Below are 25990 nucleotides of genomic sequence, written 5' to 3' on the forward strand. Positions count from 1 at the left end.
CTTCAATATCTTATAATTTTCCAAGTACAGGTCTTTTACCTCTTTGGTTAAATTTATTCCTAGGTATTTTATTTTCTCTGTCTGAGAGTTCATTATCCTAATATATAAAAACCCAGGGTCCATAACGACCGACCGAAGGCTCGACCGAACACCGAAAGTCAGCACTGACTGCCAAGGGGGCTGTGGATCAGGCCTGGAGAGAGGCAGGTTCTGATCCACAGCCCCTGTGGCAGCTGTTGATCAGCTGTTGCCTCTCTTTTTCTCTCCAGGCTTCACCAGCAGCCAGGCCTCTGTTTCTCTCCGGGCATCCACGGGGGCCGCCTCTTATCAGGCCTGGAGACACTGACTAGCATAGAAACCGACCAATCAGAACCAAATCTGGGTGAACTGTGGGGAGCCAAGGGCTGCTTAGGAGGCGGAGCTTTTGACACTGACTGGCATAGAAACCAACCAATCAGAACCAAATTGGCCAGCAGGGGAGGGCAGTTGGGGGCAAGATCAGGCCTGCAGGGGAGGGCAGTTGGGGGTGAGATCAGGTTGGCAGGGGAGGGCAGTTAGGGGTGATCAGGCAGGCAGAGGCAGTTAGGGGCAATCAAGCCAGCAGGGGAGAGCAGTTGGGGGTGAGATCAGCCAGCAGGGGAGAGCAGTTGGGGGTGAGATCAGCCAGCAGGGGAGGGCAGTTGGGGGTGATCAGGAAGGCAGGCAGGTGAGTGGTTAGGAGCCAGCAGTCCCAGATTGAGAGAAACTGGCAGTCAGGCATCCCCCAAGGGATCCCCAATTGGAGAGGGTGCAGGCTGGGCTGAGAGACCCCCCCCCTCCCCGTGCATGAATGTTGTGCACCGGGCCACTAGTTGGTGTATAAAAAAGCAACTGGTCTTTTATTATTAATTTTGAATCCTACTACTTTGCTTAATTAATTTATCAGTCTGGTAGTTTTTTGGTGGAATCTTTAGTGCTCTCTCTATATAATATATTATCATCTGTAAATAATGAATTTTACTTCGTCCTTTCCAGTTTCCATGTTTTTCTTTTCTATTTCTTGTCTGATTGCTGTGGCTAGGACTTCTAATAGTATGTTGAATAAAATTGGTGAAAGTGAACAACCCTGTCTTTTTCCTGATCTTAAGGAAAACACTTTTAACTTTCACCCATTGAGTATGATGTTAGCTGTGGGTTTGTCATACATGGCTTTTATTATGTTGAGGTATGTTCCCTCTATTCCCACTTTGCTGAGAGTTTTTATAAATGGATGCTGGATTTTGTCAAATTTTTTCTGCATTTATTTATATTATATGATTTTATTTTTTTTGTTTTGTTTATGTGGTGTATCATATTAATTGATTTGTGAGTATTGCACCAACTTTGCATCCAGGAATGAATCCCACTTGATCATGGTGTGTGATCTTTTTAATGTATTGCTGAATTTGGTTTGCTAATATTTTGTTGAGGATTTTTACATCTATGTACATCAGAGATATTGGCATATATATACATATATATATATGTATATATATGTGTGTGTCTATATATATATATATATATATATATATATATATATATATATATTAATGTCTTTTGTAGTTTTGGAATCAGGATAATGCTAGCTTTGTAAAGTGAGCTTGGGAGCATTCCCTCCTCTTGAATTTTTTGGAATAGTTTGAGAAGGATAGGTGTTAATTTTTCTTTGACTGTTTGCTAAAATTCACTTGTGAAGCCATCCAGTCCAGAACTTTTGTTTGTTTAGATTTTTTTGATTACTGATTCATTTTCTTTGGTAGTAATCAGTCTGTTCAGATTTTCTGATTTAGTTTTGGAAGATTGTATATTTTTATCAATTTATCTATTTCTTCTAGACTGTTCAATTTGTTAACATATAATTATTCATAATATTATAATACTTTGTATTCCTTTGGTATCAAATAGGTTCTCAATTTCTTGTTCTCTCTCTTCTCCTTCTGGTATCCCTATGATAAAGGTGTTGTCCCAGAGGTCCCTTAAACTATCCTAGTTTTTTAATTCTTTTTTTTCTCCTTGCTGTTCTGATTGGGTGTTTTCTGCTACTTTGTCTGTCAAATTACTGATTCAGTCCTCTTCTTTATCTAATCTGCTGTTGATTCCTTCTAGAGTATTCTTCATTTCAGTTATTGTATTCTTTATTTCTGACTTTTTTTATGGTTTCTATGTCCTTTTTTGTGTGCTTACTATCTCTTTGTTAAAGTTCTCAGTGACTTCATCTATTCTTCCTTTAATTTCCTTGAGCATCCTTATAACCAGTGTTTTGAACTCTGTATGTGGTATATTCTCCTATTATTTCATTTTGGACATGTTTCTTTGTCTCCTCATTTTGGCTGCCACTCTGTTTGTTTCTATGTATTAGGTAGGTCTGCTACATCTCCCAGCCTTTGCAGTGTGGCCTTATGTAGTAGGTATCCTATGGGGCCCAGTGGCACAGTCTCCCTGATCACCTGAGCCAGGTGCTCCAGGAGTATCCCTTGTGTGGGTTATGTATGCCTTATGTTATAGTTGAGCCTTGATTGCTATTGGCATGTCAGTGAGTGGGATTGACCCTCAGGCTGACTGGCTATGAGGATTGGCCACAGCCACAATGTATGAGCTACTGGGAGAGGGGGCCTGATGTTTGTAGCAGAATTCACTCCAGGAGGGTCTGTTGCCTGCTGAGATCTTCCTTTGGGTGTATTGCTTGTGGAGCTCCAAGTCTAAAGCCCACCACTTGGTGTGCTGGTTCTGGGGCCTCTAGGGAAGGACTTTGGTGCAGGTCAAATATCAGGCACTGCTTGTGACCACCCCAGGGCTACCTGTTAGGAGCTACAAAGCAATCTGTGGTTGGTAACTGTCTGTGCTGGGCTGAATGCATGAGGGAGGGGCCACATTGTGAACTGAGACTGGCTACCACCAGTACCAGGCCTGGGGCAGGTCAGCAAAAGGCCAAGGTACCTGAGACCTGCCGCTGCCTGCTGACTGTTTATAAAGCTCAGCTGCTGAAAGAGCCTTGCATGGTACAGGAGTTGTGTGAAGAAGGGTCTCAGGGAGTCACCAGGGTGGGTCAAGTGGTGTTCACCAGGTAATACAGATTCAGACTTGGTGAAGTGCTGGGCCTGAGGCCACTCAGCAAAAGTCTCAGGGTACATCAAGGCCAGCCGCCACCCACCTAGGGTCTGCAGGCCTTTGTGGTGGGGTAGGGGTCTCAGAGAGTGATCATTGTGGAGCTGGTGGAGTTCGCCAGGCTTATAAAGATTAATATTTGGTCGTGGGAATGGCTCAGCACAGGAAAGATGGTGGCTGTCTCTCCAGAACCTTACCTTGAAGCCACACAACACAGTTTTTCCCTGTGTCTGACACTTCTCAGTCTTTACTAGAATTCCTTGAGAGTATTTCAAGAAAGACTGCACCAAGGGCCCAGGCTGGTTGGCCTCAGGAGAGCCGCAGGCTGTGCACGAGTTTGGTAGGGTGGAGTCTCAGGAGGTAATCAGGGTGGAGATAGTGGAGTTCCTCAGGCAAATGCAGATTAAGATTTGGCCTTGTAGGGGGAGGGATCAACACAGAAAAGATGGCGCCTGTTGGCGGGGCAACAGGACGGGCTCAACACAGGGACAATGGCAGCTGTCCCTCAATCTCTTGTCCTGAAGCCACACAACTCAGCCTCTCCCCATATGTCTCTGGTGCCTGCTGAGCTGTCGTTTCTCTGCCAGAGCCCAAGGTGAGTGCCTACGAGCCAGAGTTTGTGTGCTGGCCCTTTAAGGGGAAGCCTGAATTTCTAGCAGCCTTCTGTTTCACCCGGACAGATGGAATTCCCCACTGATTTTCACAGGCAGATGTTATGTGGGCTCCTCTTCCTAGCACTGGTGTTCTGGGACTTGGGAGCCCAGTATGGGGGTAGGACCCCTCACTCCTTAGAGGGGAACTCTGCAGTTGAGATGTTCCTCCAGATTCTCAACTGTCAAATGTAGGTGCAGGGCCAGTTTGTTTCACATCTCCACCCCTCCCACCAATCTTGATATTGCTTCTTCTTTAGTATGTCCTTAGTTATAGGACTTACGTTCATCTACTCTTCAGATGGTTATCCAGGTTGATTGTTTTATAATTTAGTTGTAATTTTGATGTGATCATGGGAGGAGATGAGTACAGCTTCCACCCACTCCATCATCTTGACCGGTACACCTACTGACTTATCTTAAAGTTCCAAGTTTATAATTGATTGTACTTCAGTGAAAGGGAGTATCAGGGTATGAACTGTATACAGACCAGTTAAGTACTCCTGTTTTTCCTTTTCCTGCCCAGCTTTTATTATTGCTTTTAGCTGTCTTTCAACTTTTTACACATGGTCCTTCACCCTAGATGAGTTTTTTTCTGGTTCTTTGGTCTTTAAGGAAGACATAGGTATACTCCCCTTGATCCCTCATTTCAGTGTCTTTCCTCACAGTTCCCCAGAACCAGTCATGGAGTTTTCTACATTCTGTACTATCACCTCACAGGCTTGCCTCGAGGCCTTTGCACATGCTGGTTCCTCTACCAGAGACATACTTTTCTACCTACTAACCTCTTTGTATCTGTGGTTAACTTTAGTTCATGTGCTCAGGGAAGCCTTCCCCGGTCATGACACCCTTTGCTCTAAACAAGATCAGCCATGAGTTGTAACTCTTTCACGACTGTGTCTGTCATAAGACTGGAAATGGTATTAGGCCAGAAATCAGGTAAAATGTTCCAATGCAGTATAGTTTGTGTAACTGAGTGGACAAGCAAGACCTTTACTTATGGATTTCCAGAGAAATAGTTCCTTTGCTTTTAGACTTTATTTTCTGAACCAGTGTTTTCTCTAAAATTTACATCTTTCTTCACATCATTCACCTGTCCTTTCCACTGCCCCCATCTGCTGGACTTTACACTGTCCCTCTTTCGAGCCTCCTGTTTCCCATCTGTATCCAGCAGGCCCTTCCAAAAACTGTCTGACTTGGGCATTTTTCTATTCTGTTATTCCTCCTCAGTATCAACAGGTTGTTTAAACACAGTTTGTTTGCTTGTGTTTATTTATTATGGATATTTCAAGCATATGGGAAAGCATAGAGAAGTTTATGACAATTAGCCATGTAACTATTGCCCAGAATTGCAAGTGTCAACATTTGTCCTGTTTGCCTCATACTTTTTTAAAGAAATAAAATATTGCAGAGACCATTGTGGGTCCCATTCCCCAATCTTTCATTCTTCTTCAGAGGTAACCACTATGTGGATAATTGTCAGAGATCAGTTATTGGAACGTCTATAAGTGCAGGGGAGGGAAAATTGACATTTTGTCTGGCCTTATGAATGGAAAATATTATTTCACTCTTAATTTCATTTATATTTCCCTGATTACTTGTAAGGTTGAACATTTTTCAAGTTTACTGGCTTCTTGGCTGCTTCCATGAATTGCTTCTTTATATCTTTTGTCATTTATCTGTTTGGTTGTTTGTCTTTTTCTTACTGGTTTGTAAAGTTCCCTGTATAGCTGTATTACTCCTTTGCCTGTTATATATGTTGCAACTGCCTCTTTCTAGCCCATAACTTATCTTTTGTCTTTGTTTATATTATCATATATTGCATAGAAGTTTTGGATTTTAATGCTATCAAATTAACATTTTATTTTATGACTTCTGCATTTTATATTTTGATTAAGAAATCCTTCCCTATCCCATAATTGTAAAGATATTCTTCTCAAAATATTTTAGATATTTTTGTTTTACATTTTGAATTTTAATTAATCTGAAATTTATTTTTTCAATTAGGTAGAAATTAAATTTCTTTTTATCAAGCTGCCACATATAGTTAGTAGATTTCTTCCTTTGCTGTCGTTATAATTGTTGTTGGTTTTTCTTACCTTATTACACTGCCTAGTAATTCCAGTACAGTATTAAACAGATGTGTCCTCCACCTTATGCTAAATCTCATTTAATTTGATCACACTAGTAATCAATAATATAGATGTTAACTTTATAGATGAAGTAACTGAAACTTGGGGAAGATAAGCAACCTTTCCAGAATCACACAGCTAGTAAGTAAATAACAAAGTCAGGATTCAAACCCAGGTTTGAGTGACTTCAAAGCGGAATTGCTTATACTGCTTCTTGGTCGCAAGTGACTTGGGTAAAGATATCTCCTTTCTTGCCAGCTCTTGCCCAGATCCTCTATGTCTAATAAGGGAAGAAAATTTTTTTGAAGTGATGCCAGAAAAGCACTTCCAGTGTGTCTGAACAAAACTAATAGACTTTGTTTAGTTAGACCTGCCAAAAGCAGATTAAAGAACCTTTAAGTATGAAGTAGTTCTTATTCCAGATGGTATAAGCATTCACTCAGGTAATAAAATCACATCTTGATGGAACTTCAGAAATAAAGAGTAGACCTTCATAGTAAGTTAGCATTCTCAGGAATATTAACAAGTAACTGAAATTTCCTTCTTCCCTTTCTTCCTTCTTTCCTTCCTTCCTTCCTTCCTTCCTTCCTTCCTTCCTTCCTTCCTTCCTTCCTTCCTTCCTTCCCAGCCTCTATCCATAAAAGATCTGAGGCAACTTATGGAGCTCTACCCAAAACAAGATAAAATACAAATTTGGGAAATCAGGGCAAAGAGAAAATAAATATGGCAAAAAAAAAAAAAATCTTGACTTAGTATCATTTACTAGAGTTTAGCCACAACATAGCTTTAAGCTTCCTAGCAACTGAAGCAAAGAAAACCTGTCCAGCTACACAATTCACAGAGGACATGGCATCAAAATAGAATTGTTGCTAAGGGGATACACAGTGTTTCCTAATTCTGAGACAGAAAGGAACTTCTGCCATAGCCCTCATGCACGGACCCTAGGTGATAATGTGGACAGTGCTTCCCAGCATGTACTAGGTAATGGGGTAGTGTACCTCACCTGGACTTAGTTCCACTACTCAACCCCAAGCTTCTTGATGGAGCAGGTACCATATCTATTTTACTCTTCATTCTATGCCACAGCCCAGCACAGTGCCTGACACATAACAGGTGTTCATAGTGTAGTCTTTGAATATATGAATATTATTTGTACCATCTCTATATATAAAAGCCTAAGTGACCGGTCAACCAAATGACCAGTCGACCAGTTGCTATGATGACACACTGACCACCAGAGGGCAGATGCTCAGCGCAGGAGCTGCCTCCTGGTAGTCAGTGCGCTCCCACAGCCAACCTCCCGTGGCTGGCCAACCCCCCACAGCCGGCTAACCTCCTGCGGTCCCTCCCCCTGGCCAGCCGGCCCCTATTAGCCCAATCACTGGCCAGGCCAAGGGACCCTACCCATGCACGAATTCGTGCACTGGGCCTCTAGTTCTATATAATAAAGAGCTAATATGCTAATTAGACCAGATGGTGGAATGACCTTCTGGAACGACCTTCCAGGACGACCTTCCGGAACAACCAGTGATCAGGGGGAGGGGCTGCTGCGAGGGCCTAGGCGGCAGCCGGGGCTCTGAGGGCCGAGCCCCTTGCATGAATTTCATGCATCAGGCCTCTAGTGCATCAATAAAAGCCAATGGCCAGATACACAATTAACATTTAAGAAATCAATTGTATTTCTTTACACTAGCAGTGAACAATTCCAAAATGAAATTAAGAAAACAATTCCATTTATAACATCATCAAAAAGATTAAAATATTTAGAAATAAATTTAACAAAAGAGGTGTAAGACTTGTATACTAAAAACTACAGAACATCATTAAGAAGCTAATGGCAAAATATTGGAAATAATTTATTAAAAGCAGTTTTATGTGAAGTAAAAATATTGATATTTTAGCTATGTGGCTTTCTAAAATCAAGGCTTTGACTTGACCAAAGACTAATTTTAAATATTAAGAGGAATACATAGACTAAGATACTTTTTATAATTTCTTATGAGTATTACTTTTTTTAAAATCCAAGGTCCTGGTAAGAAGTAACAGCAGAGAATTTGAGTATATATTCTTGGTCAAGAATCTGAAGAATAGATATTGTACATTGCTAATAAATGGTGCTTTTAAGAGCTTTGATGAGCCATAATATATGATACCATAATTTCTTTGTGAATTAGAAAAATGTATATTAGGTAAATTAAAATAATGATTATGCAGAAAATGGGAAACTGCTTCAAATGTTTAACAACATCTAATTCATATTATGGACTGTCGTGTTACTGATTTCAACCATTGATCTGTATTCTGGTATCTGCCTTAAAACATGTATCTGCAGTCATTGACTAATTTTTATCGAGCCCATAAATATGTGCCTGACATTTTTCTAAACAACTTTACTGCTATTATCTCATGTGATGCCAGAGCTTTATAGAGGCACTGTTCTTATTATCTCCTTTTACAGAAGATGAAAAGAAGTTCAGCCACTTGCCCAGAGTCACAAATGAGCACATGACAGTGCAAGAAACCAGGCCCAGGCCTGGGAACTGTGCACCTAACCACCCACTATGAGAGCAAATAAGAGTGAACCCCAGTTTCCCGTGATTGGCTAGAAGTGCTGTTTCCTGTTAAGTGTGGTGCATGGATGTACTTTGAGGGCCTTGTTTTGATGGTGTCCTCAGAATGCCACAATTAAGACCACCTTTCCAGAAAGTCTCCTAGAACTTCAGGATAACCAACTACAGTTTGTATGACATTTGCCAATTGTTGGCCTTAGAAAATATCGTGCTTAAACGGGCTGGACAGAAGTTCCTACCTCACAAAGACTCCCTTTCTGTAAAGGTAACTGGGAGTCTGTAGTTAAGACCTTGGTCTCTAGAGTCAACTATTATGGTTCAAATCCTGGTTTAATAATAGAACCTTCCTCATAGTGTTGTTGGAAGGATCACATGCGGCCATCACTTAGGGCACTTAGCACACCATGGGACGCTTAGAAAGCTTTTAAGGGTGGCAGCTGCTAAAACCCTTTTAAAACTGGACCTGGAGTGGGGTGTGCATCTCGACAATCAGCAGACATACCCGACCGTTTAGAGCTGAGAGCGACGTTGTGCTGCAGACTCCTAAGGCTACCTGGAAGCCCTCCAAGCCAGACTTAAACATTTTCAAATTTATTTTTAACCAAACTTAAAGAAAAGGGATTCCCACAGTGTGAAAGAGGCTGCCATTTCCCAAGAGGGACCGAGGGAAGCTTCTTTTTGTTGGTGGAAGAAATGAGGGAGAGGGTGAGAGTTCAGGGGAGGGAAAAGCACTGGACCCCCGGCTCTGAGTCTGGGTCCAGGGCCAGCTGTCCTTTCAGCTCCCTGGCTGCTCTTTCTACTTCTGCAAAACCAGGGGCTAGACGACAGGCCCTTCCAGTGCTGACGTTCTGAGAAACCATAAAGCCTCTCTTGAACTCGTGGTTTAATGTGAGCCCTTGGCTTTTATGGAGGCGCCTTATAAGTGTGGGCCCTTGGAAAGACCTCTCTGTGTCTTTTAGGCAAGTCCCCGCGGGGGGAAGGCATTGTCCTTTATGTTCCCCAGTGCCCTATATCCCAGCTTATAAATTCCTCTTGGAATTTGGAGCCAGGGAAAAGTTTGTCTCTCGGCTTGATCCCTTACATTTTTGTCTTCTTGGAGGACATCCGTGAGACCCCCTCAGTGTGCTTCTCTTATTACTCCATTGGCCCAGAAGCTGAGAGCTGTTGCAGTGGTCAGCAATAGTGGCGTCCCTCAGAAACTCGGGTGTCTAAATCTTTCTTAGAACTGGATGGTGGTGTTGTTTGATTTTATGTACTTTAATATAGAAACCACACCGGATCCCTCCGCGGCATTACACAGGGCAGAAATCATTTGTGCAAAATGATATAGTAAATAAATGCAGTCATAAAGGAATACTCTTCCTCCTCTCAGCTGGGTCCAGCATCTGGCTCCTTCCCCACTCCCAAAGAGTCGGAAACAGCAACACCAACTGATATCTAGTCAAGACCCACTCTGAACCTGGCACTGTTCCTAGTCCTTCATATGTGTTTGCTCATTTAACCACCTTGCATTTGGGGATGCTGTTATTATCTTTATATAGAGATGAAGAAAGTGAGGCTCTGAAAGGTTAAATAGCCAGACAAGGTCTCACAGATAGTGAGAGACCACCCCCTTCCCTCAACTAGCGGTGGACAGGTAGGCCCAGGGTTCACATTAGACCCAAAAGAATGGGAATCCACCTGGCAGAGAGGCCTCGGTCCACCTCAGATTGGCTTGTTTATGTGGATAATTAGTAAGCCAACCACAAACAAATAAACATCAGAAATAAACCCAAGGAGGAGAGGAAAATTGATGACCACAGAAGATGGGAGAAACCTCTCTGGCTTCTATCCTGCGATTGATTCTCAGGCTCACAGTTGATTGGGGGAACCCCCTGGATTTCAGAGATGTCAACCCATATTTCGGAATGTATGGAGTTTGGCTGTGGATGGGGGATGGTCCCTGAGACAGCCCAGGTTCCCCAGACTTAGATCTGGTAGGAGGCCAGTTTGGCTGCTCACCTGATGGGGTTGTAGAAGTGTCCCGGCCCCCCCTCCCCCCCCTCCCCAGCGTTACCTGGCACTCAGTGAGGAACCAGTTGGCCTGTTTGGCTACAAGCAGATCCTGCGTGGTGGCATCATTAGTGCCTTGTGCTCACTCCTCTTTGCACTGAATGTAAGAACAGCCACAAATAAGAACAGGAGGGGAAATAGTCTTGACCCGTCATGGCCAGGCTTACCATCCAGGTAAGATAGACTGGGCTCAGCTGGGAATGTATCCCCAGTCAATGTACAGATGTCTAAATGTGACCAAATAACACCACAATTTAAAAAAGCAAGTCCAGAATTTTTACCTTCAAAATTACCTCTCATTTAGTCAGTAAATAAAAGGTTGATTGAGTCTCCCCCTATGCCAAGTACCGTGCCAGATGCTGGGGGCACAGCAGCAGCAAGCTCATCTGGGCCTGCCGGTCGGCACCGCACCGTGGACAACTGCAGGCCGTTGCCTCTGGGTGGTCAAGTGCTGTGCTCCGGGAAGCTCTGTCTTTTGCAATCGCTTTGGGTGGCTCTGCCTTTAATCTGGAGATGGTATCACTGCTGGAAACGCTGCCCTTTAGGAATTGCCTTCAGAGCTAGTCTGGGTCACACAGGAAAATCCATCTCACTGTTTTATAGCCACACCTAGCTTGTGACCAAAAATGGTATTGCCCAGCTTGATGACCCACTTTATTCCCCAGACTTGGCTCTGATTGACTGGCCTGTGAGCCAAAATTATATCCAACTTCTACGGATGGATATTCACCACCACTGAGCATAATCTGGAGACTTGAAATAATTTCTCACTTGCTTAAAACCCCCATCGTCTTTGGTGCCTCTGTTATAACACTTAGCCCCATCTCCCTGGTGGCAGAATAACCCTCCTCTGCCTCCATTGGGAGCCTTTGGAAGGTAGGACTGTATGTACACACTCTGCAGTGTTCAGCATGGAGTAGATGCGGGGGGAAAAAAGTGTATTTAATAAAACAGAATGTGCAGGATCTGAAAGAGGTTTCCAAAGAGCTGTTCCCAGACTGTGCTGAGTGACAAGGGTGTTGGTGGAACAATGGGCAGTGTAGTGTAGGCGGTGGATATGGGCTCTGGAATTGATAAGGGCTGCCTCTAATCCCTACTTGCACCCTTTACCAGCTGTGTGGCTGGCTGTACATTCTCTCTGGGCCTCTGTTCCCAGTGGAATGGGAATAATACTGCCTCATGAGGACTTTTATAAGGACTAGTGAGAATATTAATGGATTGCCCTTAGCACAATGCCTATTGCATAATACACTAAATCAATAAAAGGGAGTTATTATAGTGTTATTTCCTCCCCCACCCCAGGACTTCTGTAACAACGTACCACAGACTGGGTGGCTATTGTTGTTGTTGTTGTTATTATTTTTTTTTTTTGGAGTAAATTCTTATTAAGATGCATAAATTCTGTTTGTTTTTAAATATCACCCAGCATTTACTTCATTTTAAAAAGCATATGTCATAGAAATTTCATGCTGGAAGGAACCCTAGAGCCCATCTAAGTCTAACCTGAATTTACTGAGATCCAGAAAGGGAAGTAGATTAACTAAGTTCATACAACTGGTTCTTGACCCAACTGGGTCAGGCCAGAGCTCCTTTTATGTAGCATTTGATTTTTATACCAAATTTGGAAATCCCACCTTTCTTCCAAGGGCCTTTGCAAGCAGGTCAGGGGGTCTGGGGCCTAGACCTCCTGGGCAGCAACAGCCAGGGATTTGTCATATGCATTTGGGAGCTACAAGCACATGCTTCCCACACCTCTGTGCAGTAAACTCTGTCGCTTTGCAGTGTGCAGAGCACATGTATGGTGATGTAGCTGTGTAGCTGGCAAAGCCAGCAGGAACCATAACCATAGGTGGTTACAGAGCACAGCAGACAAACCTGGTACCACTACTTACCAGCTTACTCACTACTTAACCTCTCTGAGCATCAGTGTCTTAATCTGTAGAACAGGAACAGTAATAGTATCTACTCACAGGGTTGTTATGAAGGTTAAATGAGATATGCATGCAAGGTGCTTAGCACATGGTAAATAGTTTTTTAAATATCCCATTATGATCAGTAACATCCAAAAACAAATAGTCTACTTCTGGCATCCCCACCAATCTCAAGCCAACCTCTGGTCAATTCTGAAGCCCTACCTGGTCCCTCTCCCAAGCAGGTGCTACTGACAAACCCTTTTTCTTCCTCTAATCCCCTTCTCATCCAGCAATGACGTGGCCTCTCAGATCTTCCCATCCCTCCCCAATCAGGAACCATAAGATCCTTGAAGTAATCAATAGCAGTTGCCCATCAGGCTTTCTTATGCCTGGCTGGCATGGCTCAGTGGTTGAGCGTTGACCTATAAATCAGGAGGTCATGGTTTGATTCCCGGTTGGGGCACATGCCTAGGTTGCAGGCTCGATCCCCAGTATGGAGTGTGCAGGAGGCAACCGATCAATGATTCTTTGTCATCATTGATGTTTCTATCTCTCTCTCCCTCTCCCTTCCTCTCTGAAATCAATAAAAATATTTACAAAAAAATTTTTTTAAAGTTATAGAACAAAAAAATACTTACGGCTTAAAGAAGCACGTCAGCTCCTGAGAGCTGCCTTTACTTTGAAGGCGTTTACGCCTCTGATGCCCTGCAGCATGTCAGACTCCCTCATCCCTGGATTGGTGCCTCCCTCTTCCCCTCCTAGAAACCACTTTTTTGCCCACACACTTTGGGTTCTGTTTGCTACCATTTTTCTCTCGAGTAAAACTATGGGTATTTGAGAAGTTCTCAATTTCTGTTTGGAAAACATAATACTCCTGATGAGACCAGAACAATCCAAATAACCCTAAATGTACAGAAGCCAAATTAATAAAACCCAAGGGTGAATTTTTTTTTCCATCTAGAGAAGTTGTATTTCCCAGCGGGTCTTACAATGCCTTGACTCTGGATCGAGGCCCTTCCTTGATTCTGGATATTACATCATTTCATTTTGGCTAATGTAAACACTCATCACCCCGCGCCATGCAGGGTTTCTCAGCACTGTTGGAGCCTGGGCTTCGCTCCGTGGGTCGTGCTAGTGATTAATGGTTTCAGAAGGAAGTGCTGCAGGAAGAGGCTTTGCGGGAATGGAAGAGGTGAGGCAGCTCCATGTGAGATTCTGCAAAGGGATTAAGATTTGGCACCGGGCTTGGTTTCTGTGCAGCCTCTGAGGCAGAGTCTCAGGAGAGGGAAGCAGGCTGTCAGCTGGGGCTTTGCACGCTCTCGGCCCGCCTTGAGAGTTGGTTGGCTCTTCCCTCTCTCTACGGTACCCAGTTTTACCTTCTGAAAGGATGGATGCAGATGCTGGAGACTTAAAGGAGGCAAGGTAAGAGTTCCCGTGGCCCAGGAAGTCCCCTACTGTTCTTAATGCATGGAATCCTGGAGACCGTTCCTTTACTCACGCTGCTGTGCAGTGTTATCAAAGACACAATTCCTCTGAGACATTTCACAGAGAGGATCAGGGAAGTTTCTCTCCGAGTTAAGAGAGTTTCTAAAATGTTTTAAACCCAAATGCTTAACTATAGAGGCGCCAGTTTTTCTTTCTTTGAAATCATAGCCGTGAGATTACTTCTGTGCATTTTTAATCTACATGATTTTGAAAAGAATCCTGAGGGTTTATTAGATGTTTGTTGTTCTTTCTTATATAATGGCTGGTGGTAGTTAATCAGCATCTCATTTAATTAAAACTTTTATATTCTTCAGAATACTAGATTTTGAGTATCTTTTTATTTGTTTATTTTTTCCTTATCTTTCGGATTTTGAATATGATGTTGGTCAGGAATATCCTTAAATATAACTAATTTTTGAGGGAAAAAACTATACTTAGGAGTTCAATGCGATCATATTTGATAGCATCCCTGATTGAAAAGAGCTACATTTTTTTTGATGCTTCAAATACACTTTGTTAAAAAATTTCAGTGTAAATATCCATAGTTTGTGGGAAGGGTGATGCAGTCTGTGTGGTTAAGCTACTTGTTCATAAACATTAAGAGGGTATTAGACCTTTGATAAGATAGCTTGGGAAGAGATCAGTGAAACAGTAGTTTTCTGCTCACCACCAACTCAATTCTAAATTCTGTTCCTTTTCTTAAAAAATAAATAAATCTAGAGTTAAAAATAACCCAGAATAAAACTTGAAAACTGTTTTGTTTCTCTGTATTTGGCTAACTTCACTGTGTTTAAGGAATTCAAGCTATGAAGACTACTACTCTTGAAATGTTTCACAATTCTATCTGTGAATTTCTAGAACCCTTTTCAAGAGCATATGATGTTGTATGAGTATTAGGATTACAATTTCAATGAAGTGTTTGTTCGTTCATTCTACTACCCTAGGAGATGCATAACAACCCCAAGAAAGCAACAAGAGAAATCCTGTTAGTTTCCTGACACAAGCTCATTTTTCTTGTGTCCAAAGTGTGGAGTTGTCAAAGTGAGGAAAGGGGTTATTTGGTACACCTCATTACGGTGAGGGTGTGTGGTAGGAGTGGGTAGCTGTTGTGGCAGTAGATAGATGCAGGGACTCCTGATCCTTACTATTTGTTGAAAGTAACTGTTTTTGTTAAATGTAGAAGACTACAACCCTACAACTTTGGTTGGATGATAAGAGGTCTGTGCATCCAGTTCTTACTGTTTTTGTATGACGAGCCCTTTTAGTTAGTTCATGCCATCCTCTCTTTTTAGTTTGGGAAACAGACTGGCTATAGAGTCTTTTGTATTTTGTATTACTTTAACCTAGCATTTTAGCCACTGTCTTTGCTTTTAGTGGCTAATAATAATGAAGACTTCCTAGCCGGTTTAGCTCAATGGATAGAGTGTCAGCCTGCGGACTGAAGGGTCCTGGGTTCGATTCTGGTCAAGGGCACATGCCCGGCTGTAGGCTCGATACCCAGTAGGGGGCTTGTAGGAGGCAGCCGATCCATGATCTCTTTCATCATTGATGTTCTATCTCTCTCTCCCTCTCCGTTCCTCTCTGAAATCAATAAAAAATATATTAAAAAAAAATAATGAAGGCTTGAGACTCAATTTGAGAAGGCATGAGAGTAGTCGTAATCTTTAGGAGAAGAAAATCATCCAAGGGTTAAAACACGCAAAATCTTAGTTTGCAGTGTCCATTCTCTTCTGACTATTGAAGAATCTAGACAAACTATTGTTAGAAGTGCTTCTCATGATTGAGCTTTAAAAAAAAATCTTTCGGTATAGTGTGGAAATGGTAAAGCTGATGTTGTCCTGACTTTACTCATTGTCATATTGACATCTTCTTAAGGGATATCCTTAGTTCTCTGACTTTACTCATTGTCATATTGACATCTTCTTAAGGGATATCCTTAGTTCTCTAATATTTTCAGAAGACAAAAATCAAATCTAATTTTTCAATGCACTACCTTATTCTATCTTCCTCCTCACCTGTCATTTTACAGAGAGGGGAGATTGTCTAGGTAAACAGTTGAACAACAATTGCCATGAGTTATCTTTTCTTTCTTAAAGTGCTCTGGATAAAGATCCATTTCTTTGTTGTTTTTGTATCTATTGAAATGGTAAGACATGGGGGTAGCTGAAAAAAATTCAAACGGCACGAGAAGGTAAATAATGAAAAGCCTCCTCCAGGGATTCCAGACACCCAGTCTTTCCTAGGCAATGTCTGAGAGAATTTGGAAAAGGAGTAAACAGCGCTTTAGAACCCTGCCCGAGACTTTATCAAACTTCAGTGTGCATAAGCAACGCCTGCAGTGTCAGTTAAAACACAGCTTCCTGGGCTCCACCCCAAAGATTCTGACTTTGGAAGGCAGGGGCCAGGCCCTTGAATTTGCGCTTCTAACAGTTTCCCAGGTGCTGCTGCTGCTGTGGGACCACACTTTGAATGGCACCGGTTTAAAGTGAAGGCCTCCTTCTTCTGCGTGCTTTTTTTCAATTTTCCATCTCTGGTTTTCAGAATGGCTTCTGCTGAAATTAATAGCCACAGTAACCCACTGGGAGAAAGCTGCGGGAGCAAATAAATTCCGTATCTGTAATTAGAACTTGGGTGGAGAGGGAGGTGGCGATGGGGGAAGATAATCTGTGTGAATAACTATGGCATGTGGTACACACGCGCTTGGTGGTGAGGGGCATTGCCTTACAGTTGGGTCATTGTAAATTCTAACCTCAATTACAATCTGAAATGACTCCATCAGCTAAAGTGAGCACAGCCTCCATTAGAAATCTCTTTTTATAGGTTGTCATTTTGAAACCATTTACACTAATTATATGCACACACATGCTGGAAAAATGACCTTGTCTCTGCCCCCTTCACCTCTGTTTCCCCACGGGTGTCACCACATCTGCTTTGTCCTGTGACAAGTGACACACATGGATCTAATTGACACAGATGAGCACAGGTGACACTTTGGTATTGGGCAGAGTGTTTTCCATGAGACCAGTCCAAGCTGAAAGTAGGTTTGTTCTCAATGATTTATTGGCTCAATAAATGTTTACTGAGGGCCTTATGTGCCACCCCCTGCCAGGCCCTGTGATACAGCAGTGAGTTACATGGATGTGGTTTCTACCTGTATGAAGCTTTGGGTATAATAGAGATTCTTGGACAAGGAGGTGAGTGGCCCAGCACAGGATGGAGAAGGGAAAGGGAAGACCACAATGTATGACACACATGGTAGGTGCATATGTGCTGGTTGTATGGATGGATCCCTTCCAGTTCATATTGAGTTGAAGTAAATAGTTACTCAGTGCAAGTCATAATATTAAGATTATAGGGACCCAGAGAGTAAATCACAGTTCTTGCCCTCAAGGAGTTAGCCCTTCAGAGGCAGGTGATACAACTTCAACAGTCCAGCACTGTGCCAGTCAGAGAGCTTCCCCATACACTGTGGTCCCTGGTGCCCACAGGGACAGCATGACATGAGTTAGATAATAAAATATAAGCATTTGTCTCTGGCACTCACTTCTGTCACTTCCCAAAGGAGCTGTTACAGCAAGAACAAAAGATGAAACATCTATTGTGTTTTATGTACTGTTCATTTCAAACCCTGACATGTTTGATCACAAGAAGCCAGTTGAATGCAAACTGCTTAGACAGCTAATACTAATAGTTTTCATGTCTTCAACCTGAAACATAAGCACATACAGGGAAGCAGCAGGGGTGTGTGTGTGGTGGGGGGGAGGGGTTTGCCAGAGGCTCTGTGTGTTCAGTGATTTCTCCACTGGGGTCAATCCAGTTTAGGAATCCAGTGGGGTCAGCAAATTGCACCCATGAGGAAAGAACTGTAGCAGCTACTGCTTAGGCAGGTGAAGGACACAGGGAAGGCTTGGGGCATTCTAGAAAAGTTACTCCATTTTTGCAACAGTTGGCAGAGGGAGTTGTTTTATACAGTGGCACTAATTGGGTAAAGATTACCTAGTGCAGTGATCGCCAACCGGTGGTCCATGGACCACTGGTGGTCCATAGGTCTGAAAGATTGGTGACCGCTGATCTAGTGCAAATGATGAGAAGTAGGAAATCAATAGGATGAGAGCTGTTGCATGCATGTCCCAAGGTTAACATGTCCAACTCTCCCCTTTGGTCCATGTACTACAACTTAAGAACACACAACAGGAAGGTTCTGAGGGCAACTGAGAAAGAGGCTGAAGATCAGAACCTTTTGTGGTCATTATATATATAACGGACTGTATATAATACATTTTGTATACACACACATAGCTATAGTACATAGCACCCATGAGATAGGGGGATTTGAGGGTCCTAGGGAGAGCAGAGATAGGGCTGTTGAGTTTTTCAGGAATCAAAGACTCTCATAAAACAGCTGGTAAAGAAGGGTAAAAAATAAAATAGATTATCAAAGTAGTGGAGAAATACAAGGAGACTCAACATAAAAAAGGCCATCAGGAAATGCCCAGTGGGTGGAAATAGCCAACAGTTGATGAAAATATGGCAGTAGAAAGAGGTTATGGGCCACCTAACTTGGATAATGAGATTGAGCTGGAATCTGGAATAGGACTGGCTGAGCTAAAAAATCAGGCCAGTTAGTAATGATGAGGGTGTTTACTAGCTTGTAGATTGGCAAAATACCTCCCTGGGATGAATTAGGACAAATGATCATTTCCTGTGCTAATGATTTAATGGAGAAAATGAAGAGAGGCCCCACAGAAGGTTCAGGGATTATCTGTGTGTAACCTCTGTAATTTAATGACCCTAATAAGTTTAACAGTCTGGTGCGAGAATGGAAAACCAAGATAATATATACATGACAGGAGAACTAAGAAAAACATGAATAGTAATTATGAAAAAAATTGTCAATAAACCTTAAGAATCTTGCCAACTAATTAAAAAAAAAAAAACACACCACATTACCAAACACTTTTGGGGAAAGCATTTTGGGAGGTGGGATTAAGAACTAGCTTCTTTTTCCTATCCAACCTTCTTTGGTCAAGATGATAAGATGATCCTCAGAGGGAGAGGGTGGGGGGAGAAGTGGGAACTTATAAACATATATGCATAACCCTTGGACACAGAAAATAGTGTAGTGAAGGCCTGGGGGTTGGGGGTGGGAAAGGGGAGGAAAGGGTCAATGGGGGGTGGGGTGGGGGAGGATACATTTGTAATACTTTCAACAATAAAGATAAATGAAAATCTGAAAAGAATAAAAAGCCATTTGCAAAACACTTTGTCCCAGGCATCAGACAAAGCACTTTATGTCCTTATTTCATTTGACCCTCATAGCCCTGGAGGTTGGGATAATAATCGCTATGTACACGTGCAGCTCAAAAAGGTTTGCTTAAGGCAAAGACACATTCACAGAAAGAGACATCTTCAGAAAAAAATAGAAAGTTAATTCAGTTAGAAAAACAGGGGGAACCCACCTCGGAAACCCACAAAAAAGACCCACATATAATTTAAGGGGCATTCTATAAGGATCGGACATTAAAAATAAGAGAGTCTTTTAAGGTAACTGGAGTGAAGGAGCCAGCCAAAGATCTGGTGAAGAACGCTTACAGATGATCAGGACACTCCTTTGTCTAATCGGGCTATACGAAAAGGAGCCAACTGGCATAATAAATTATTTGTGTTGTTCTTTTCAGAAAAAGTTATCAAAATGAATATTACTCTTAAATCATCCTTAGAAGCAGAGGTACTAGATCAAATAGTAACAGATCACAGAATTTTCTAGACCTAGTTGACAAACTGGATGTAGATAAATCACGGGGACAGCTTGGCATTCATCCAAGAGTTCTAAAGGAATTCAAGAGTGAAGTCATGGGGCTGTTGGTTAAAGCAGCTAACTTTTAGCTTCAAAAATCCAGCAACCCCCTAAAACCTTCATTATCTGGTAAAGTTGCCCAGCTTCATGTCTGCACTATGCTATTTGAACATAAATTATAACGTATACATAAAACATGAAATGCAATAATACATCAAATAAGAAACATGTTTTGGACAGCAGTGATTTTGAATTCCCAAACCCTGTCGTGTCACAGTCTTGAAAGTCTTTGTGAGCATTTCATTCTTGAAATTGCTGAGAATTAACCCAGCCCTTGTACGATCATGTAAAATAAGCTTATAATTATTCATGTGAACTCAGTAGCAGACGCACAAAGAAACAAATGGGCAGTGACTCCGTTTTTTTGAGAAAGTATTCATCATACAGTGTTGCTTCAGTAAAAGGAAGAGAAGATTCCTGCAGCCTTGGAAACGGACGCTCACTGTCCAATAATTAAATAAAAGGCATGTGGAGGATTTGAAAACTAATCAGCTTTGAGCTTCTAACTGCAGTCAGTCCAGCTGCCCCATTTGCCTGGTGGTCTGGCCCTGCTCCCAGCTGGCTCGGGCCTTTTCCCTTCCCGTGGTCTTGACTTCATCTAGCCCTGCCTGATCTACTAGTCCAGATGCCCTATTCTCTGCTTTGCTGCAAGTAGCCCTATGCTCTATCACCATGGCCTGTAGCGCATAGAGCAGGAATAGAATGGGGTGGGGATGGAGTGGGGTGCAGTCAGCATAGAACTCCTGCTAAGTGAGCAGAGAGACCAGTGCAAGGAGTTGGTTAGGGTCAAAGCAAATTGGCGTGAAGGTCAGTCAGTCAGTTAACAGGTCTTTTTTTGAGCACAGAGCATGTGCTAGGAATTGTATACTGAGGGTATAGATGTGAATGAGAGAGAAAGAGCCATTGTGAGAAAGATACACAAGTAACAATCACACTAGAGAAAGGTTTTCGGCCTCGGCACTGGTGACAATTTGGGCGGATAATTTGTAGTTATAGGTTTGTCCTGTGCATTGCAGGATATTTAGCAACATCCCTGACCTCTACCCACTAAATACCAGTAGCATCCTCTCACACACACCATTGCGACAACCAAAAGGCTCTGGACATTGCCAAATGTCCCCTGGAGGCAAAATCGTCCAGCTTAATAATCACTGAAGTAGGGTATGATAAGCGCCTAAATGGAGAAAGAACAGGCCATTATGGGAGCTCCTGGTAGGTCTCCTGAACCCAGACCTGGCAGGGAGGGGAGACTTCCCAGAGGAAGTCCTATCTCAGAGGAGAGTAGCCCCCTGGTGAAAGTTTGGAGGAGACTGGTGGGTTAGGAAGGGAAGTACCCGAGAGTGAGGGAATAGCCAGACCTGGAAACCAGGGGAGCCAATAGTTACTCTTGGGTGGAGGACACTCCTTTCAATATACAGCTTGATCAGTCCCCAATGGGCAGCGTTCACACCCAGGGTCCACCAGCAAGTTAACACCTTTGGATACTGAGCTTATGCACAAGTAGCTGCCACCAGATGAGGAGCAACATTGATTTAGAGATGCTTTCCCTGGTGGTTGCAGGTACAAGGGGAAGAAATTGGTATCCAATCATTGTCTCGGTGAATTTTTCATAGAAGTAGAATTCTGACTAATAGCCCCTTTCAGGTCTAATGTCCACTTTTGATTAGCTAAGCCTAATCAAATTAGAGCAAGATTCAAAACCTGTTAGCAAAAAACTTCTCATGTGGCTCCCCTAGGAATTGCTTCCAATTGCTAGGAACTTCAGAATGTTTCAGCAACTGCTTAACAAAGAATACATTTTAATGACCTTTAAAATGCCTCTCTCTCCCCTCTGCTCCTTCTATAATGGACTCTTTTTCTAGAGAGACTGGTTTTTATTTATGCCAACAGAGGCCTGTGTGCCCCATGCTGGGTCTGTCTCGAGTCACACAAAGATGAGTATACTGGGGGACGATGCATTCAGTGTCTTGGCTTTGGCGGTAACCCCTGTGCAGCTCACCTCTCCTGTGGACTCCTTAATCACCGTTGTACCTTGTGGGAGCCTCCGTTCCTTAATAATAACTGCCACGGAGCACTTACTGTGTGCCACAGCCACAGGCCTGTGTAGCAGAGGAGAGAGGCACTAGAAGTGGGAGAAAGGGAAATAATCAGGTCTGGCATCATCCATACCCACCATTAGTGGGTGGTATCACCCTCATTTACAGATGAATAACAGGCCTGATTTCACACAGCTCCTAAGAGGTATAGGTGGGATTTGAGTCCCTGTTAGATTCTGAGCCCGCGTTCCTTCCACATATGTCTTCTGGAGAAACCGCCCAGGCCCGCAGGCCTTGTTGTGGCCCAGCTCCCATGCCATTAGGACCGGCTGGTCAGGGCCTTCGCAGGCTGCCAGGCAAATCTGGACTCGAGTGCCCCGCAGGACTACTTGAGGCTATCATTTCCAACTGTTCTTGGGGCTTCTTGTGATCCAGATTTAGCCTCAGTTGGGCCATTGCTTCATCGGTGCATTCACAGATTGCTGAGATGGCTTCACAAGCTGGGACCCTGTTCTCTTCACCCTCCCAACGGTCCTGCTGCCTGCTCCCAGGGGCAGTGTGGAATGATGCTGACGAGTCCGGGACCAGGATTTAGGAGACCTAGATTCTATGTACTTTTACCTTTCCCTTGCTGTTTGGCCTTCAGTGTGTTGCTTATCCAGCCGACTCATTTGCAAAATGATGAGGCAACCATAAGCCTATCTGGTTGTCTCCATTGGTTGCCCTGGATATGGAATAACATGGTGGTTATAATTGCAGAGTGAAAAGATGCATAACTTATCCTTGTCAGGAGGTACTGTGTTAGCAAGAGGAGGAACAAATTACCATCGAATTGGCTCATAGTAGGAACTTAATACATATGTATTGAACACAAGAATAAAAGAGACTCCATCAGGAGGTGAATTCCACAAAGGAACTTCATATTAGTGAATCTGATTTTCCGGCCAGGCAAGCAGCTGGGACTTAAAATAAAGAGGAAGCTCTCTGAATACTCAGGCACATAACACTTCAGGCACAAGGCATTATGACTTCTGTAAAAGAAAGTACCAAGGAGATTATAACTGGCAGGATCCCATCAATTACCCAGCCACCCCCTCCTTTGACAGATGATGAAACTGAGGATCAGAGACAGTGGTGGCTAGATCAAGTTCAGATGAGGTCAGAGGTAAACTAAGATCACTTGATCTGTATAGACTGTGTATGTGGGAAAAGGGAAACCCTAGAATATCTTTTATTTGGATTTTCAAATAACCTTTGATAAGGTTGTATAACAAAAGTTCTTGAAGATTTAGCCATCGTGGGCTTGGGGTAGGCAAGATTGGGACCATGCAGAAGAGAGCACTTCATAGCTAGGTATACATTCAGGGAAAAGTGAAATAGTGATTTTTCCCCCCACAGTACTTGTTCATTCACGAATCTAATCATTCATTCAATCAATTTGTACTCAGTAGCTACAACTGTGTGTCAAGCACCGAGCTACGTGCTAGGATGTAGTGGGGGACAGACACACCCCTGCCCCAATGAGCTTCCAATCTAATTGTAACCAGACTTATTCCAAAGTTGCTAGAAAAGGCAGACAGTGAGCTGCTAAGGGTCATAAGATAGAGCTCAACCATAAGAACTCCAGAGAGGGCCATAATTGGACCGGAACAGAACAGATGGGTTCCAAAGTGAGCCATTCCATGTAAAAGCATCAAGTATGGCCGTCTCAAGTTTTGGAAAAGCCAAGAGTTTGCACAGAAAGGGGAAAGTTCAAAGGGCTGAGACCTGCTAGGAGGCCAGTGCAGCAATCTGAGTGTGAGGGGCTGAGGCTTCGGACAGGGCTGGAGCAGTCAGAATGGAGAGGAGGGTTGTCCGTCTGAGTCATGTTGCAAAGTACCATGTGGCAGTCATGTGGCTGCCTGGCCGAGGGAATGAAGGAAGAAAAGAGGCAAAAGCAGTGCTGAGGTTTCTACTCAAAGGAGATGGTAAGCAATGGCAGTGCTGGCATAGCAGAGACAGTGGGTGTGGTGGTAGGTGACACGGTCAGTTCAGAGCAGGCTGATTGGGAAGGGGTGGCAGCATGTTCGAGATAAGCTGTCATCACAACAGGTGCTTAAACTCCCTTGGATGAGTACACCTGGGACCTTGGAAAGAGGATGACCTTCATGTCATCGAGGAATCTGAACGCTTTAGGAAGAACAGTGGTTGTAGAACAAAACAGAAGATTGCTGGAGATTCACCATTCATTCATTCTTTAAAATAACTTCTTATTGTGTAAGTTTTCAAACAAACACAAATATTGACAATAATATAATGAACCCACATGTGCCTGTCACCTTGCTTTATCATTTAACAACATTTGTAAATATTGTTTCATCAATATCCTCCCAGGAGTATTGTTTCTTCCTGCTAGCAGTTTAAAGTAAATCCCAGATTTATACCATTTTAGCCATAAATATTTCATTATATAATTTTTTTTTTACAGATGAAGGCTTTTAAAAAACAACAATATTATCATACCTAGACCAATAATAACTCCAAATTATTATTCAGTAACAACCTTATATTCAAAATTTCCTAATTGTACCCAAAATGGCTTTTAAAATGTGGTTTTTGGAATCAGGTCTAAATATTACCTTTGATAGCTAAGTTTCTTGGGTCTTTTCATCTCTAACAGATCCCTCTCTTTTTGGACACCATTTATTATTGAAGAAACTGTGGTGATTGTCCAGTAGAACATTCAGTCTTTTTAAAAGCACCTTGAATTACTGTTTAAGATTTACTTCTTAGAGGCACCATGGGCAGAAAGTTGTTAGGTAACCCTGGAATCACGTTGTTGAATCCTTCTGTCTTAGGAGCCTCCATTGTCATGACTGGTACTGCTCACGGTTTTGAAGAGCAAGTGGGGTTCCAGGCTGAGCAAAGGCATCACGCATTTCCTTTAACCGTGGGGTGTTGGGAGCACAGCATGTGTGATGCTGTGCAGACTATTTAGGAAACACAGGCAACGTGGAAGTGCATTTGCTTGGCTCTGAGGAGCTAGTCACTCAGTTGGAAGGAAGATTACGTGAAACCAACAGATTAACATGGGTAGCCTGCTGTTGGAAGGTCAAGGCTTGGCTCAACCCTCACCCTTGACGCTTAACAGCTGCATGATCATGGACAAGTCACTTCACTTTTCTGAACTTAATTCTTTATCTTTAAACTAGGGACAATAAACTACCTACTTCAGGAGTATATGAAAAGCAGGCCCTGGAGTAAGACAATAGGGAGTGGACTTAAGCTGTTTCTTTCTAATGGCATTAAGTACTCTCAGTCACTGGGCACTTTACTCTTTGCCAGTCCTGTGCTCAACCTTTCATGTACACAACCTCATATTAGGCCTCTCGGCAACCCCATTTTATACTAGTAGATCACAAACCTGAGGCTTAGAGAAGCAGTTGGTGCACATTTACCTACTTAGTGAACTGGGATTGAACCCAGGCAGACTAATAACAAAGCTTGCACTCATGTTAGGATGTATTACTTTCCTCAAATAGATTCATCAAGGCTCAATGCCCTTTTTGTAAAGAGGGGGATATATTTATTTTATGGAATTTTCATGAAAATTAAATACAAAAAATACATTCAGAAAATAGCTAATGCTCAAAAATATTTCTTTTCATGTTTGATACGATAAAATAAATTGTTATACTAGTGGTTGGACGATTCTGTGAAATATTACCTTTTGCAGAGACATCCATAAACATAATAGGAGTATGGAAAGCAAGAAGTTAACTTGGGTTGAAGTCTTTATGGCGAGGGAGGAGGCAGATAGGACCCAGTGTATATTTGATCATCACAGGAAGTAAAGATTCATTCCAGGAGTGGAGAGCAGCCTAAGCAGGAAACTGGACAGAAAGGAGTGTTGGAAATATCTGATTGAAACTTTCTAGTTGTCCTATTAGTACAAGGAGTGTTCGGATGGTTCAGGAGAACACACCTGTGTGCCCTGACCACTTTATGAGGACGCTGAGGGAAATTACAAAGACTCTGGTGCTCTGGGCGGGTGTCAGCACACCTCAGACCTGGCTCTCTGGGATCGAAGTGAGTTCGTGAGCTTTCCATTTCCTGTTTCTTCCTAGCTGAAATGCAGATCCTGGAGGACTTACATCTTAGGGTTCTTTGGGTGGGTACATGAGATAATGTGT

At 42.8% G+C, this 25990-nt stretch overlaps 2 protein-coding genes across 6 annotated transcripts in view; one reads left to right on the forward strand and one right to left on the reverse strand.

The window, feature by feature from the left end:
* LOC307112730 (protein FRA10AC1) overlaps positions 1–25990 on the reverse strand; it is a 509765-nt gene that overhangs the window by 380306 nt on the left and 103469 nt on the right. The gene's annotated exons all lie outside the window — the stretch shown is intronic.
* PLCE1 (phospholipase C epsilon 1) overlaps positions 1–25990 on the forward strand; it is a 362610-nt gene that overhangs the window by 150168 nt on the left and 186452 nt on the right. The window contains exon 1 of one of the 5 annotated variants that reach the window (XM_079793647.1): positions 13028–13632. The exons of the other annotated variants lie outside the window; for them this stretch is intronic. Coding sequence (XP_079649773.1) covers positions 13582–13632 — 51 coding nt within the window. The 5' untranslated portion in view covers positions 13028–13581. Of the gene's footprint in view, positions 1–13027; positions 13633–25990 lie in introns of those variants that run through there. 5 annotated transcript variants of the gene reach the window in all.

Source organism: Cnephaeus nilssonii (genome assembly GCF_951640355.1).
Source record: "Cnephaeus nilssonii genome assembly, chromosome: 16".
Classification (NCBI taxonomy): domain Eukaryota; kingdom Metazoa; phylum Chordata; class Mammalia; order Chiroptera; family Vespertilionidae; genus Cnephaeus; species Cnephaeus nilssonii.